The sequence below is a fragment of the Cladophialophora bantiana genome, assembly GCF_000835475.1.
Source record: "Cladophialophora bantiana CBS 173.52 unplaced genomic scaffold supercont1.10, whole genome shotgun sequence".
In the NCBI taxonomy this organism is placed as follows: Eukaryota; Fungi; Ascomycota; class Eurotiomycetes; order Chaetothyriales; family Herpotrichiellaceae; genus Cladophialophora; species Cladophialophora bantiana.
Window position 1 is genome coordinate 1196467 of NW_015971584.1, and position 15093 is coordinate 1211559.

A 15093-nucleotide genomic window follows, 5' to 3' on the forward strand; every position below is an offset into this window, starting at 1 on the left:
GATATCAACCACCTCCAAGTATCGCTGGTCTAGCTCTGAGGGCCATTTTGATCCTCTCCGTCTTCGAATCACTTCATCCTTCGCTTTCGACCTCTCGTGTACGCCGCTAATGATCAAACATGCGAATCCCCAGATGTCCCGAATACTTGCGACTCAGGGAGATTGAACCCCATCGGCGGAAGCTTTTTTGGTGGTTATTGTTGTTGGTTTCGTGTGTGGCTGTCTCTGCAGCGTCAATTCTAGAGCGACGATTGCCCCTTACAACTTGGCCTTCTCGCCAATCGAGCCGATCTTCAACTTAGGACCATACTTCTTAAGTACCGATTCGTTGTGGTACTAGACGTATGTCAGCTTCGACTCCCGTCAACGGTCATTGAGCTCTGGGTTCGCGCTTGGCGATTGTCCCCAACTTAGACAGTATGTGCGCTCACCTTCCAGAACTGCTTTGTAGCATCTTTTCCACAGACTCTCTTCAAAATCTTTGCACCGCCGGGATGCTCGTCCACAAAGTTCGTCACATCGTACACAGACCCGTCGATAATTATGTACATGCCATCGGCGGCGGTGGCGGTGTGTTTGGCCACATCGGCAGTGGTGAACGTTTTGGACATCTTGGAATATTATGGAGAGATTACTTCAATGGGTTTCGAAGCGACGTCTGACCCAGTGCTTATCGAGCTCGTTCGTGCTTGACTCTGGCTGGTCGAGCGCGGCTTCGGGCAAATAGGATATCGCTGGCTGTGTGACCGTGAGGGACGCTTTCTAAGGATGACCGATCAAAGACGCTGGTCGTGTGCGGTGCGGACTGCGCTCTCTATGCAGGAAGAGGGAGGACGGGGATATGGTTGAGCTACAAAGGCGAGAGACGGCTGCAAAATGAATTGACGATATATACAATCCCGCGAGCAAGAGGTGATGGATGCGTTGTGACCTACTCTATAACAAAGGATGAGGAGAAAACGTCCAAGGAAGATGGTAGGGTTCGAATATTAATCGATCCGAAGAAAAGAAGATGAGAAGGTGGTAAGGTGGGAAAGATGCCGAGGTTCAATGCCTCGCCGATTCCGAAATCCCGGCCCGGTCAGCCAAGTTGTCAACCACGCCATTGGCCGGAGAAGGCCTATACCTACCTGGACTTGTACGAGGGATGGACCTATTTCGCTATTCTAACTCCACACAGCCAACTTCCTATGAAACCTCAGCCCAACTACACATCCCTCTGGCTTTCCCGCTCTCGACTTCACTGGAACCTAGTTGTCGCCCTATCGATCTCTTCTATCAATCTGCTCTAGACTACAAGATATCGCATCCTGCTGCTGCTCCCAGACTGCAACGCGATCATCTTCGCCGAGAGCTGTTCCTACAGATATCCATGCTTCCAAGATCGCGTTCAACAGGGGATCCCGTTCACCAACGGAAACAGGGCGGCAACGCAAATTCAATGACGCCTCCAGATTGGCCCAGGCTTCCCACAGCTTTCCCTGCTCTTGCTGTGCAGCACCTAGGAAAAGGTAGGTCCTCGAAACGTCAAAGTTAAGTTGTCCGCTGCTGTACGAAACGGCGTCAACTTCGGCCACCCGCCTCAACAGCTCGGAGCTGATATTCTCAACATCTGAAATCCTGCGCTCCACGAAGAGATAATGGAACGCTGTGTGCCCGAGGCTGATTGAGCAGCGGCCGAGCTTATTGTCCATCTCCCTGAGCATGACCAGAATCTCCTCGCGGTGCTTTTCCTCATATTTCTCGTAGACTCGACCCCTGTCTGCCCGCGGGAAGCTGCTCTAATTGTATGAATAATAGGCTTTAATATTATCGCCCTAAACTCTTGCCATCCATAAGTCACGACAGTAAAGCCAGGATCACGTGCCCTTGAAGGTCTCCTTGCTCATCTTCTAGCAGCTCCTTCAGGGTCTCGATGAAAACTCTCTTCTGGGGTCGCCACTTTTTAATACCTCTTCTGCCAACTTATGCAGTTAATTGTAGAGTTGACCTTGGATGGTCGGATCTTCTTAGAGTAGAATCTTAGGATCATCCTTCTGTAGTATACGTATAATGCCGAGAATGTCAGAGAGTTGACGATGATGCTTTATTTCACGATCTAGTCTAGCAGAAGGAACGCTTAGCGGGGTCTGAGCCCATCCGGACGTGGTTTTTCTTTCCCTAAATTGTTTGATAGCATGAAAGATCTTATTGAGAAGTAGGCTGAGCTGTGTTAAGTCAAAAAAATCAGCATCACTGCGGCTGTAGAGGCCATTTTCACCGGGCGTCCTAATCTCCTTTTATCGAAGTTCTTGTTGAAGTGGACACTCGTAAGCCACAGCATTCGTTGATAGATTCTGAATACCTTAGGATCGTTCAGCCAGTGGTACTTAAACGGTAGATCAATTAAGCAAAGTTGTCTACTAGTTTGGGGAAGCTCACGGTCATCGACGTTTTCATCTGGAATGGGGACTTGGGTCCTTTTGCAGTAGCTTCTGATATTGCTGATGCGTCGAAGAACGCCGTTGGCCACAAGCACAACGTATGGTTTCCTCCCAACGCCTGGATCCTTTGCAGTTCAATGAAGCAACTCCAAGTTCTCAGTCAACTGTCTCGAGGCCTAACTCAACGATATGCTCTTCTAGCAACAGATTTCGAGTGCGGCAGAGGACAGGCATATTTGAAGGACCAGGATGACAACACCACACGCGCCGGCCAGCGGGCAAGCCCGCCACAATGTCCAATATCCCTGGCACTGGTGCAGATCGAGATCCATTGCATCGTTGACACGTCAATCCTCAAGATGCCTACCTCGCTTAGACATTTGCTGCCTCTCACAATCCCAATGCGACTCCGAACTTGGTCTGATGCATTGCCGTGCATCCTGGTTGACGAGGTGCGAACCTTAGGTTCAACCATGCTTGGGGTTATGTGGCCTGGTTGTTGGCCAGTATGAAACTGAAATTGGTTTTTACGGTAAAGATGCATAAGTCATGGATTGGAAGTGCTTCGAACTTCTTCCTACGCCTCTGCTGGGTTGAGGAAGGGGGATAGACCTAGAAGCCGATTCGTCCACCGCCATATCAAGCAGCGAGGATACTCTGCCTCACCGGGTGATAGATCGACCTCGACCATGACAACTCATTCCAACGGGCTTCTTTTATCAACAATAGCGCAAGGAGGTCACAATTTTAGTGTGAATCATAATCCTGACGATATCAGCTGTTCCTCCATCCTTCTCTGCCAACCCTTCCGTCCATATAATTCCCATACTTTCCCTTCAGTCCTCCAATAGTTCCTATCCTTTCTTCCAAAAGAAAGTAAATAGGACGCGAACTTCTGAGTTACTTTGTGCAATGCTCCAGGTCACTGGAACAGAATATTGCGCTCCTAAGAGAAGCGAAGGCCAGAGTTATGCAGGAATAGCGGGAAGTGGTTATGAAGTCTTGTGGGGAAAAATCATGATAAGTGGGTGAATTGGCTATGGTACTCTATTGGTAGCCTGGTACAGCACCCTGCTCTGACCCTGCTTGGTCGTCCAATTCACACCATGCCCAGCATGAGTACGGAGTATCTGCGGTCAATCGCATCTGAAAGAATTGGGCGCGTTTTCTACCTGCTTGGGGTCGAAGGAAAATTGCTAAGCGTGGAAGAATGGAGAACTGGCAGATATGAGTATGAGCAACAACCGTATACTCCGTAGGGGCCGCTGACACAGCTGAAATAGTAATCGTCTATTCGCTCACAACGAGAATACCGCCATGGGGCCTTACAAGCACAATAACGCAAAGCTGCCGCTCCGAGGGGCCGCATTCTCAACGCCCTTGATTAGCGGACTGGTTATAACCAAACGTCCCAATCATCTTGCACAAAATACAGCCTTGCAGACCGTAGCCCAGGACTAGTCCCATCTAGGCACTCGCACCATCTGTTTAGGGAAAAGGCCTGAGATGGGGCCAAGCCGTACATTATACTTTAAGATCAGGGCGAGGGGCATGTAGGGGTTATTTCTCATATACTAGAAAACCACCCTCCCTTTCTCGCGGGATACCCAAAATTCCCATCTCACTTGGAGACGATCTCACTTCGAAAAACTAGGGGATAAGACAATGGCGTTGGATGGTGAATGCTTACCATCAGCACCAGAAGAAGCAGCGTGCTCATCATTGGTACGTTGGACTCGAGTTCCCGGTATCACATTACTGCTACGACTCTTGGCTAACACCGGTCTTCGCAGATCATGGGGGAGAAAGAGGACTTGGGTGGCGGTTATACGAACCTAGGTCTATTTCACCTTGCAGCAATGCCATCCATTCCCTGTGGATCGGAAGCAGAGGCCACGGCAATCTACCAGACGGAGAGTGGTGGGTCCCACGAAGCCAGTCCTGCAGAAAGCAATAATATCATCAAACTGCCGAAGCGGAGACGAAAAGCTCGCATGAACGAGGTTGACGAAGAAACCCAACTGGTAAGGAACCCAGCTATCTATCCCCAATCGCAATACATGCAATAACCCCATCTGATGGGAAGAGGAAGAGCTACATCTGACCAATCTCTCAGCGCCGACGAGCACAGAACAGAGAGTCCCAGCAAGCCTACCGGCATCGCAGGGAGGACCATATCCAAAATCTCCAAAGGCAAATCGTATATCTTCACCTGCAACATCGCGATCTTTGGCAGTCGTTCTGCCTACAAGACAAAAGACTGGGCCTCCTCAGAGAAGTGGTTGCCGATCTCACCATGGAAGTCAGCGTGTTGCGAGGACGGCGCCCACAGCAGCAGCAGCAGCAGCAACTAACACAAGACGAATCACTTCTCCTGGAGGATGAGTGCGACTGTGGTATTGCTTCAAATGACCCGCTCTACCCAAGGTGTTCCGGAATTGGTGCCAATATTGATGTAGAAGAATTGCCAATTCTGGGACAGGATTTGCAAGAATGCCTGTCAGAACATGCACCAATCTATTCTTCACCGTGCCACACCTCAGAATACCCAGACTTGCATTAGAGGATCCGGCTTTCAAGGGGGAGGGCCAAACCAAGGAGGATTCATAGAACGACGGGTGGCGGTCTCACTTCTGTTCGCCTTGGCTGCGTGTTTTGAACCAATAATGTATTGTTGATGGGACACTAGGGAGTCGTTAGTGCTTCGTATACAAGCGGGTGGAGAGCGTGGCCGATGTGCATGACTCAAAGTGGCGGAGGCCGTATGTGATTTGTACCTGAGTGAGCACCGAAAATATATAACCTTTCTGTTGCTTGAATCCATCCCAGCTAGTATACCTCTAGTGTCTGCTGAGGGCGCCAGATTATGTGGGAATGATAATTGGATTGGTCGGACACCATACTTCGATTTTATGAGAAAAGGTCTTTTTTCAACCCCCAATGAATTGCAGCACGTCTCTCACAAACCTCTGGGAATTCTCCTGTGAGAGATATTGTCCAGAATCCTAGGCCACGCCCATCGTGGCGTCTTCATAAAACTCGCTTGACGGGAGACACTGCGAGATCCGGGCGGTAACTTTGAAAATCAAAATGCCGAAGGATAGCAGAAGTCTCTGCTATTTTCCATGGAGACTAGAGCCTGGTAACGGGCACTCACCTGAACTCACGGTCTCGACGGGTTCGGGTGATTGGCACACGTAGGCGTGCTCGACGACAAGCCCGATGTCATGGCCATGACGGGAACTCTGCCGCTGACACCGATGCGCTTCGTGACGACGTCGTGGAGATCGGGAAAGACAGATGGAATTATGATGTACGCATTGAACCAAGGCATACTGCCACAAATCCCACATCACCTCTGGAACAGAGCAGATAGAGTGCAAGATAAGTCTCCAAATTTGTGAATTGAAGCCTTCCAAGGGGCGATGTCATGGTTTCTCTGTCGCTCACGTCTCATCATCGTAGACGAAACCTTCACCCAAATAAATGGTTGCTCCTCCACCATACCACAACGTGCCATTCCGAAAGTCGAGGCCCTTCTCCTCGCCCACTACCCATTCCCCTCCAGGCATGATCAATTGTCCTTCTTGAGGCCAGTATTCCGCTTCGAGCCACTTGTTGATCATCTCGAGCTCATTGATCCAGTGTTTACGCTTCTTGATATCGAGGGTGGCGCTCTCATCCAAAGGATCCCCACCAAAGACATTGGGCGAGTTGAATCGGGCAATAGTAAGATGCGCCGAAGGCACAACATATCTGGAACCAACCTGGATTCCCGATTCTGTAAGGGTAGCGTAAGTATCACGCCGCAAATGGTGATAGGTGTATTGGTCATCATCAGCGGTCCGGCCATTTGACGGTGACTCTCCGGCAGCAGGCACAAAGCTCAGGGCAAGAGCCGCAGAGTCGTAACTCAGAAAAGGTTTGATAAGCCTGGCTCTGTGCAATGACGTGTGATCAGCAATCGCTTTGAAGCGATCTTGGAGCGTATTGATTAAGCCGGTAATCTCATCTTCGGTTTTGGAGTGAGCAACTTCCATGACCGTCATATGCAGATTGTCAAGAGGCATAAGCCAGAGGTCTGTGTGGTGAGTCGCGGGGAATCTTCTGAGGGCATGGAGCCATACCTGGAGCCGCATCCTTCAGCTTGGACTGTATCACGTCTACTAACGTCTTGACTTTCTGAGGAGGTCTCCCCCAAAATACAAGACAATGCCGAGGGTCTATGTACGACACATCCTTCCTCGGACCATCAAGCTTAACCAGATGCTCGTCGAGGACCCAGCCTTTGAAGTCATTGCTGAGAATCTTCTCTCGCTGTTGAGCATTCCTCGTTATTCGATGCGTAGCGTACCGTTCTTGAATCAATTTCTAGATGCATAGATTAGGACAATATCTCAACACAACGGAGTAGGTGTGGCTGACGGGGTCACCATGACAAGCATTGATCAGGCCATCGAAAGGGTTTGCAGTGACAGGAGTGGATGTGCCAGATAGATCTTCAAAGTCGACTTTGGCCATTTCATTGTCCTGCCACTTGCCTTTATGATCGGCCTGACCTAGCGAGCTAGATACAAGGTCGAAGACGAGGTTGAAGTCGTCACGCGTGGTGAGGGGAGAGACGAGAGTGGGTACAAGTACCTCCCTCGCTCGTACCCGGAAAAACAGAAAGTCCGACCCCGTGTTACTCAGCAGCAATACCTCGGGAAACCTACCCCAAAGCTTACCTGCCCGCACATTTTCGCAATGTGCGTCTTGGCATTTGGCCGCGGTTTGCGCTCAATCTTGAAGTCGACACAGTTGACAATTTCCACCTGTTACAACCACCAAACCCTTGCTCAAATATTCGCGGCCGATCACTCAGTCAAGATGGTGAGTAGCCTTTCTGCCTTAATTTCGCAATGTGCTTCGTAATACCTCACTGGGAAGGGGCACGCTGCGGGCGGTTGACCAATAAAGTGGATGGTGAGGAGGTGAATTGCATTACGAGAAGAGATGGAACATCAAGGCCATCGCCTGCAACATGGATTCGAATCGAGGGTTTGAAAGATTCTGTTTCCAAATCATGACAGGATGGCAGGGAAGAGGTGCAAGAGGTGCAAGTGGGAGGCTCTTGGACAAAACCACTCTTGACGAGATTGCGAATCTAGAGAGGCTAACTGTTGTCTCTTCTCCCATCAGGTCAACGTTCCCAAGACCCGCCGCACCTACTGCAAGGGCAAGACTTGCAAAAAACACACTCAACACAAAGTCACACAATACAAGGCCGGCAAAGTGCGATCTCCCTCTCCAGAACCCGCCCGTGCATGACGATACTCGGTGAATCGGACACTGACAAGCCTTTGTATAGGCCTCGCTATTCGCACAGGGAAAACGTCGATACGACCGCAAGCAATCCGGTTACGGTGGTCAAACGAAGCCCGTGTTCCACAAGAAGGCTAAGACGACCAAGAAAGTGGTGCTGAGATTAGAGTGCACAGTTTGCAAGACCAAGGCACAATTATCGTTGAAACGATGCAAGCACTTCGAGTTGGGGTATGCCACAACCTTTGGCCTTCGATATGAGCAGACCAGGGCTGACTTGAATTTCTGCAGCGGTGACAAGAAGACGAAGGGTGCGGCTCTTGTGTTCTAGACATGGTGAGACTTTGCAGTGCTCTGGCGGAATAGCGAGAGATCAAAGCACGAGTGCGATCGAATTCAAACATGTATGGCAGGAAAGCAGCAATCACGATGAATCCTCATCTGATGAAAGTGAGATGGTGATACGATCACCAAGGAAGGGTAGATGTGATATGCTCACATGCATTCAATCTATTTCCTGGAGGCCATGACGCACCAGCGCTCTTTATGAGCAGCCTGTATTTCGATGACCAGCGTCCGCAATCGAATGTTACCCTCAGTCCTGCTGTCAAGTATGCTTCCAGTTCAGTCATCTCAGCTTTTCCAGCTCCCAGACCTGACATCATTCTGTCGGCCATCCACTTCTATCCCTCGAAAGTTCGACTAGAAGCCTTCACTGTTCTCTCTTTAGATAATCGTGGAGGATGCTCGCATAGCGAACCACAGCGTCCAGACCTATGGTGTTGCGTAGTGCTCGAGCCTTATAAGTTCGCGGCATATGTGTATCCAAGCTATTCACACCCATGACCCGATACGTTTTGGGCCAGCACACGACCCTTCGTTTGGAAAGATGACCTATGCCCTATTCCAAGACCACCCAAGAACAATCCGTACCGCGATAGGTTAGTCAACAAGGGGCCATTTCAGCGGAAAAGTCGGCACACTTGAATACGGCCCTCAATACGAAGCAGATGCACCAAGACGACTTGGCCAACTCCAGTATTACCGTAGTTAGCCTCGATTGTTGTGTTTTTGGCACGATGCACTGCTTGTCCCGCGAAAACAGGCTTCACTAGTACAAAGGTATAGGTAGAAGGCTCAACCGGTTACCAAACGAACGGAATGCGACGAGGGACAAATGACGCATCCTCATAGCACGCGACCCTTTGCTACAACTTCCCGACACGGCTGATCAGAGGACGATTGATTCTATTAATATCCGTTTACTCGCTCGAGCGAGGAATCGGCCTCGACGTCTTCTGGACTCTGACGATGAAACAAACACCTCTGCCTACATACATAGAGGCGTGATATGATCCGAAAGTGCAATCCAGGCTCAGAGTTACAAGTTGTTGTCACGTTCACTCACTCACTGCTTCTTTGACACATATCTTTTTCCTTCATTTCTCAAAGCAAGGAACTAAGAATAAGAGCTGGTCATGCCACGGGAATCTCAACCACCAACCAAAACCAGAGTCGAGTCCATTGGCATCGCGTTCAACATTTCAACCTCCCTCCTCTCTCAAGCTCTCTCCCCATAACTTTTAATTCATCTGCCCCACACCCTGTTCTCGAAGAGAAAGATGCCATCCATATTCACCAACGAATATTCTCGCGGGCCGCTCTACCAGTACTGGAAAGAGCGGGGCCAGGAAGAGAAAGCGCTGCGCGAACAGCGCATCCAGGAGGCCAAACTGCGCAGCAAGGGATTCCAGCCCATGAGCCCAGCGTTTGGACCAAGCAGCACGGACGCTTACGCACAGCGAGCAACAAGTGGTCCACCGGCCTACCATCCCGAGTCGTCTGAAGGTGCGGGCGGTTCGCCGCCGCAACAACATCTTCCTCCCGTTGACGAGCTTCCCCCGTACGGCGCCACGGCGGGAGTGGTGGGAGGACAATCTGAACCCGCTGCTGAGGGTGGAGGCGGCTGCGGGCAATCACTTCTCTCCAGTGAAGAGGAGAAGGCCCGCCTGCGCCGGCTCGAGGAACAGCACCGACACAGTCAGGCGGACTCGGCGCTCACCCAGACGCTCTCGGCAGAGGACGAACAGGCTGCTTGGACCGCTGCTGAGGAGGACGATGCATCCACGGGGAAGGGCAAGCAGCCAGAACGGCGCCGAAGCACGGCAGGGAAGATTGGGCGGTGGTTGGCGGACGCAGCGAGCGGCTACACCAAGAAGCAGGAACGGTGGTGAACTGCGTCACGAATCTATTTGTTCTCGGGGCTCTTCCTTTTGCTCTTGACTTTTATTCTTTTGTTTCTTGGGTTTTTGCATTCATCCAGCGAGGTACATGCCGATGTCGATGAGGACGGGGCAAAACTCAGCAGGAGACCCGCATCTGACTGTCTTGCACCTACGCACCCTGTAACCTTGAAAGTTGTCCAACGAAGGAGGGTGGGGAGGGGGAGAGATCGTAAGGGGCTGTACTCCATAAAGTCGCACACTCGATCAATATCATTCCTACACCATGCTGGGCACCTGCCACTGCCAGTGGAAAGCCATCCACGAAAAAGAAAACAGCGGGCGGAATCAAAGAATGCTTGGCCGAGAAAAACGAATGGGGAGATCTTTATTGGCATAATGACTGAGAGATTATTCTAAACACAGCTTATATCCGAGGGTAATCGTAAGTCATGAGAGACTGGCATGAGAATGAAACTCCAGCCATCTGTTCAAATCATTGGCAATTCGTCTCTGCAGCGATAAGCGTCATCTCCGTCTGATTATATCCATCGTAGACATTCGTAATCATGGTCGAAAAATTTCCGCGTTTCAATGGTCGCCATCAGTCCGTGATCCGGGCAAGATAGTTAAACTCCTGAACTCTCCTCTTCACAAAACTAAGAAGACTCGTTATGCGTCTGTGTACCGTGTTCTTTGAAATGCTCAACGAGGGCTCCGCCAAACAACGCTCTGCCGGCTTATCTGCTCCTCCTCTTCCTCCCCTCCGGCCCGAACAACCCATCCAAGAAGTTGCCAAACACCTTTCCTGCTGCTCCCTTGCCGGACAGGATTTCATTTAGTCGGTCCGCCAGAGGATCATCGCCAGGCTCGGGCTTTTTGCGTCCCTTTTCGTCGAATCTGGGCGGCAGTTCGATCGTAGCATCGGAATCAGTGGGGCTTGTTACACGCTCGAGTTCTGGGCCGCCGGAACCGGCGCTTGGTTCTCCCCGAGACGAGCTTGGTTCATGAGAACGACGCCGCCGGTGATGCCGCCGTCTGTCTCCGTTCTCGGCTGAGTCTGGATGAAGCGATCGAGATGAATGTTCTCGACTTCCTCGACGTTGTTCATCAGGGGTTGAGTCCGTATCGTCTTCCGCTTCGTAGCCACGAGAGTACGAATGTTTGTGTCGATGGCGGTGTCTTTCGGGACTTGATGCTTCAGATTCGATCGGCGCAGCATCAGAAACCTCTGGTGTCTCGACAAACTGGACGCTTTTCCGACTAGATGGTGGCGGCTGAGATTGAGACCGTGGAGGAGAGACACTTCGTCCGGAAGGGGGGGGATATGTTTCTTGACGCGGGGGGATGGGAGCCGGGGGCGGAGGAATGGCTGGGTCGTTGAAGGAAGGAGCTTGCGTGCTTGACGGCGGTGGCGGCGGAGCCGGCGCAGAACGATTTAGACCTAATTGCCCAGGTTGTCAGTCTGCTGGCAATCCCTAACCCAGAAAGAGACCGAATTCAAAAGGTACATGACTATGACGTACCATCTGGGACATGGTGCTGGTCATTGCTGGGAACAGTAGGTGCAAAAGGATTGCCAAATGTAGAATTCAGCTCAGCACTCACATTTTCAGGGCCACGTGGTGCGTAAGGGTTCGCACCAGAAGCATACGCATCATATGGTTGAGCAGGAGCCGGCGGAGCACCAGGAGGAGGAGGTGGTGGTGGTGGAGGCGGATAGTTCTGTGGAGGATACGGTGCGGCACCGGCTGGAGCTGTACCAGGTCCAGCTTGCGGAGGGTATTGCTGAGGTGCAGCTCCTGGTGGAGGCGGGAACTGACTCGTCTGAGGATAGAAGCCTTGTTGATTCGCATACGGATCGCTGACTGGAGGAGGCGGCGGGGGTGTAGGAGCATATTGTGTCCCCGGATTATAGTTGTCCTCGTAAGGATCACGACCATATCCTTCCTCTTCGCGACCTAACTCTTGTCAGCAATTCACATGTTAGGACGGCGGGATGACTTACGCCTTCGTGCTCGACGTTCACGTTTCTCCTGTTTTCGCTTCTCATACTCGGCGGCACCGATTGCTCCCGCGGCTGCGGCTGCAGTCATCTTTGCAGCATCTCCCGAATGCCTGCGCCTGCTTCGGCCTGGAGAGGGACTGGAACTGTGGGACGATCTTCGACCACCTCGTTCACGACTCAAACTCCGGCTTCTACTTCTGTTCCCGCGTTGTGCCCCATAACCCGCTGCTGCGCCTGCGGCAGCTGGCACAACAGCATTCGAGTAGTATCCATCCTGGGGTGGCGGTCTTCCGTAGTAATCTGGGCCGTAATTGTTGCCGTACATAGGCGCATTTCCATACTCGATTAAACCAGGATCATTAATCGTGCCCTGGTTCGGCCCGTCGTAGTACGCATGCTCAGACCGGGCCCTGCTTCTGGACCTGGAGCGAGCACGACGCCGCTCGTCGACGATCTCTTCGGCTTCCTTCTTTGCCTTGTGTTTCTCATACAACCCAGCGACGGCGGCACTGCCCAATCCAGCAGCGACGACAGGCAGCGCCTGTCTAACGCGGCTTCGCGACCGTTCCTTACCATCCCTGGCTCTTGACTTGCTTCGAGCATGCTCAATCAATGCCGCAACGATAGCGCCGCCAGCGCCGGCCTTTGCAATCGTGTTTCTACGATGCTTGGGATTGCGCGCATCGTCTGATGGAGCATTTGGATCATCTTCAAGACTGGAAACAGACTCCCTCCGGCGTCGAGAGCGAGAGCGACTGCGAGAACGGCCACGATCGCCGTCGTCGTTAGACTTGTTCATGCGCTTGGAAGCGATAGTGGCGGCAGCTGCAAGTGCGGCAGCCCCGAGACCCACCGCTCCAAGGGTCTTCAGCTTCGACGGAGACGAAGAACGAGACCTGCTGCGATGTCGAGAACGTCTTGGCGACCGAGAACCCGATCGGGAGTGGTGCCGGCTTCGACTACGGTGCATGGACCTGGCGCGGTGGATGCCTTCAGCGGCAAGAGCCCCTAGAGCACCAGCTCCAATATCACGTCCAACACGGCCGACGCCATGGGATACGTCGCGACCTTCCTTCTTGTTGTGGTTCCGTAAAAGCTCAGCGGCACCGACCCCAGCAAGGACGCCGGCGGCAAGGCCCCGTTTACGCTCAGGACTGGGGCTTTCCTCGCGGACCTCTTTGCGGACGTAGACCATACTGTCGTCGCTGCTATAATCACGGCCTCTTTGGGACACAGAATCATGAGGGCTCACGGACCGACGTCGGCTTCGGCGCTCATAATAGTCATCATCATCTCGGTCAATCCGCTCTCTGACCTTCTTCTCGTAGAAAAAATCCTCCTCTCCACGAGGGGAGCGAGGCGGCGGGTCTCTTCGGACAACGCTGCGCTCTTCATCAATGTCCGATTTGCGAACAATTTGATAGTCGTCGTCCCGGACTCTCTCTCGAATTATGATGGGCTCCTGACGTATAATGATGGTCTGTGGCGGCGGTGGAGGAGCAAAGTAGTCGGTAGTGCGGGTGTATCGTTGAACATCACGATCGTCATAGCCACGAGGCGAAAGCATTTCGTAGTCGTCCCGAAACCGGGTATCGACGACTTTGCGGTCGTCGTATCGGGTGACTTCAAAATCATCTCGACGAGGCTCCTCGCGCTCAGTGGTGCGTCTGATAACGAGTTCTCTCTCTGCCGCAGGCTCTTCTCGTCTGGTATCGTAAACATAGTCTCTTCGAGGTTCATCGTCTCTTTCTCGCTTGATAACCAATTCACGTTCGGTATAGCGGGGTTCTTCTCGGCGCACCGGTTCATCGACCTCACGACGGACGATCCGGGTCTCCTCCACCCTTTCACCTGCACGCTCGGGGACAAAGCGCCGATCCCGGCTTACAGAGGAGCGGCTGTCATCTTCTTTGACCACGTAGCGCTTCACCGTTGTGTATCCGCCATCACGTCGGGTTGACGAGACTGATGTTCGAGAGTCGTCGAACCTGTCTCGATACACGGAGCCCATTCTGGGCTTGAGGTGAAAAGAGCAGGAGCCGCACCTGATGAAATGACCGAAGGGCAGGCAGGGAGGGGTTCACGTGCACGGTTCGACAGATTCGCAGGGCGAAAAGATGTGAGGTTCTGTGTGAAGGAATTTGACCCGGCTCCTGAGGTGGAAAATGGTGCCCAGAGGAGAAGAGGAGGAGATGGTAGAACACAAGAGGCAGAGATGAAGATTGGAAAAGAGTGGTCGAGGTTGGGCCGGTAGCAGATGACAATTCAGACCAGGGCCAGAAGGATCAGATGGGTGCGTATAACCGGCGGCGGACGGTCGAGACGGGGGATGGACGAGCCGTTCCTCACACGGGTGTGCGAATGTCTCGTGCGAGCGTCTCAGATTTATCTATGCCCGTTGTGCGGCTGCTGAGATGGAGTCTGTGGAAAATGAGGCCAGCTGAGCCAGAATGCCGGGAAGTCTGCAATACGGGCTCGATGGGTTGCAAGAGTAGGCTTGGGCAGCGCCGAAGGTCAGGTAAAAAGTGGACTTTGGCGAATAGAGAGAGGGGTGTTGACGGGAGGGATGGAAGGATGGAGGGTTGGAGGGGAAGATGAGAGGGCGCAGGACGCAGGACACAGGACTCAGGACGAGAAAGTGGAAGAAGCAGGCAGGCCAACTCGACCAACTCAACGCCCTCAACGCATCTCAGCCAACCAGCCTCTGCTGCTTGAGGCCTGTTGAGACTCTTTTGTGGTCTGCGTGACGTACATTGCATGTGGCCCCCGTTGTCCCCGCTGCGGCCGCCCTGTTGCCTCACCTTGCAGAGTGTGACCTCTTCTGCAGTTTGCCCAAAAGAAATCAGAGCCGTCTGACACGTCCGGCACACCACGAGCAAGTACTGGGTACTAGGCGCCGTGCTGTCAAATGACGCTCGTCAGGTTGGCCACATTTAAAGGTACAACAGGGCGGAGGTCTTCCGCCGCACTCATGCAGGGCGCAGGGCAATATTAATATCCCTCGTACTTCAGTCTGGGTCGCGTTGCAGCCTGATCCCCCTCATGAGAATACAACAGGGCTGCGGCCCAACCAAGAACAGAAAACCGGTGAAAGACCAACACAGTATCTTATTGGAACTTTTGATCCGGGCGGCGC

The 15093-nt window shown here is 52.4% G+C and overlaps 7 protein-coding genes across 7 annotated transcripts; 3 read left to right on the forward strand and 4 right to left on the reverse strand.

The window, feature by feature from the left end:
* Positions 1-258: 258 nt before the first annotated feature.
* Positions 259-611, reverse strand: Z519_07335 (uncharacterized protein; the record flags this gene model as incomplete). The annotated part of the gene is made up of 2 exons (XM_016765070.1): positions 259-336; positions 432-611. The coding sequence occupies 2 exons, from the start codon at positions 609-611 to the stop codon at positions 259-261; spliced, it is 258 nt and encodes an 85-aa protein (XP_016619020.1).
* A 651-nt stretch (positions 612-1262) lies between these two features.
* Positions 1263-1889, reverse strand: Z519_07336 (uncharacterized protein; the record flags this gene model as incomplete). Its single annotated transcript, XM_016765071.1, has 2 exons — positions 1263-1776; positions 1864-1889. 2 exons carry the CDS (start codon positions 1887-1889, stop codon positions 1263-1265), a joined length of 540 nt encoding a protein of 179 aa, XP_016619021.1.
* Positions 1890-4088: 2199 nt separating this feature from the next.
* Z519_07337 (uncharacterized protein) lies at positions 4089-4986 on the forward strand (the record flags this gene model as incomplete). Its single annotated transcript, XM_016765072.1, has 3 exons — positions 4089-4148; positions 4217-4447; positions 4540-4986. 3 exons carry the CDS (start codon positions 4089-4091, stop codon positions 4984-4986), a joined length of 738 nt encoding a protein of 245 aa, XP_016619022.1.
* Positions 4987-5869: 883 nt separating this feature from the next.
* Z519_07338 (uncharacterized protein) lies at positions 5870-6944 on the reverse strand (the record flags this gene model as incomplete). The annotated part of the gene is made up of 3 exons (XM_016765073.1): positions 5870-6504; positions 6551-6794; positions 6849-6944. The coding sequence occupies 3 exons, from the start codon at positions 6942-6944 to the stop codon at positions 5870-5872; spliced, it is 975 nt and encodes a 324-aa protein (XP_016619023.1).
* Positions 6945-7446: 502 nt separating this feature from the next.
* On the forward strand, positions 7447-8058 carry Z519_07339 (60S ribosomal protein L44; the record flags this gene model as incomplete). Its single annotated transcript, XM_016765074.1, has 2 exons — positions 7447-7725; positions 7774-8058. 2 exons carry the CDS (start codon positions 7447-7449, stop codon positions 8056-8058), a joined length of 564 nt encoding a protein of 187 aa, XP_016619024.1.
* A 1291-nt stretch (positions 8059-9349) lies between these two features.
* On the forward strand, positions 9350-9961 carry Z519_07340 (uncharacterized protein; the record flags this gene model as incomplete). The annotated part of the gene is made up of 1 exon (XM_016765075.1): positions 9350-9961. One exon carries the CDS (start codon positions 9350-9352, stop codon positions 9959-9961), a length of 612 nt encoding a protein of 203 aa, XP_016619025.1.
* Positions 9962-10689: 728 nt separating this feature from the next.
* Z519_07341 (uncharacterized protein) lies at positions 10690-13968 on the reverse strand (the record flags this gene model as incomplete). Its single annotated transcript, XM_016765076.1, has 3 exons — positions 10690-11393; positions 11476-11910; positions 11958-13968. 3 exons carry the CDS (start codon positions 13966-13968, stop codon positions 10690-10692), a joined length of 3150 nt encoding a protein of 1049 aa, XP_016619026.1.
* Positions 13969-15093: the final 1125 nt, after the last annotated feature.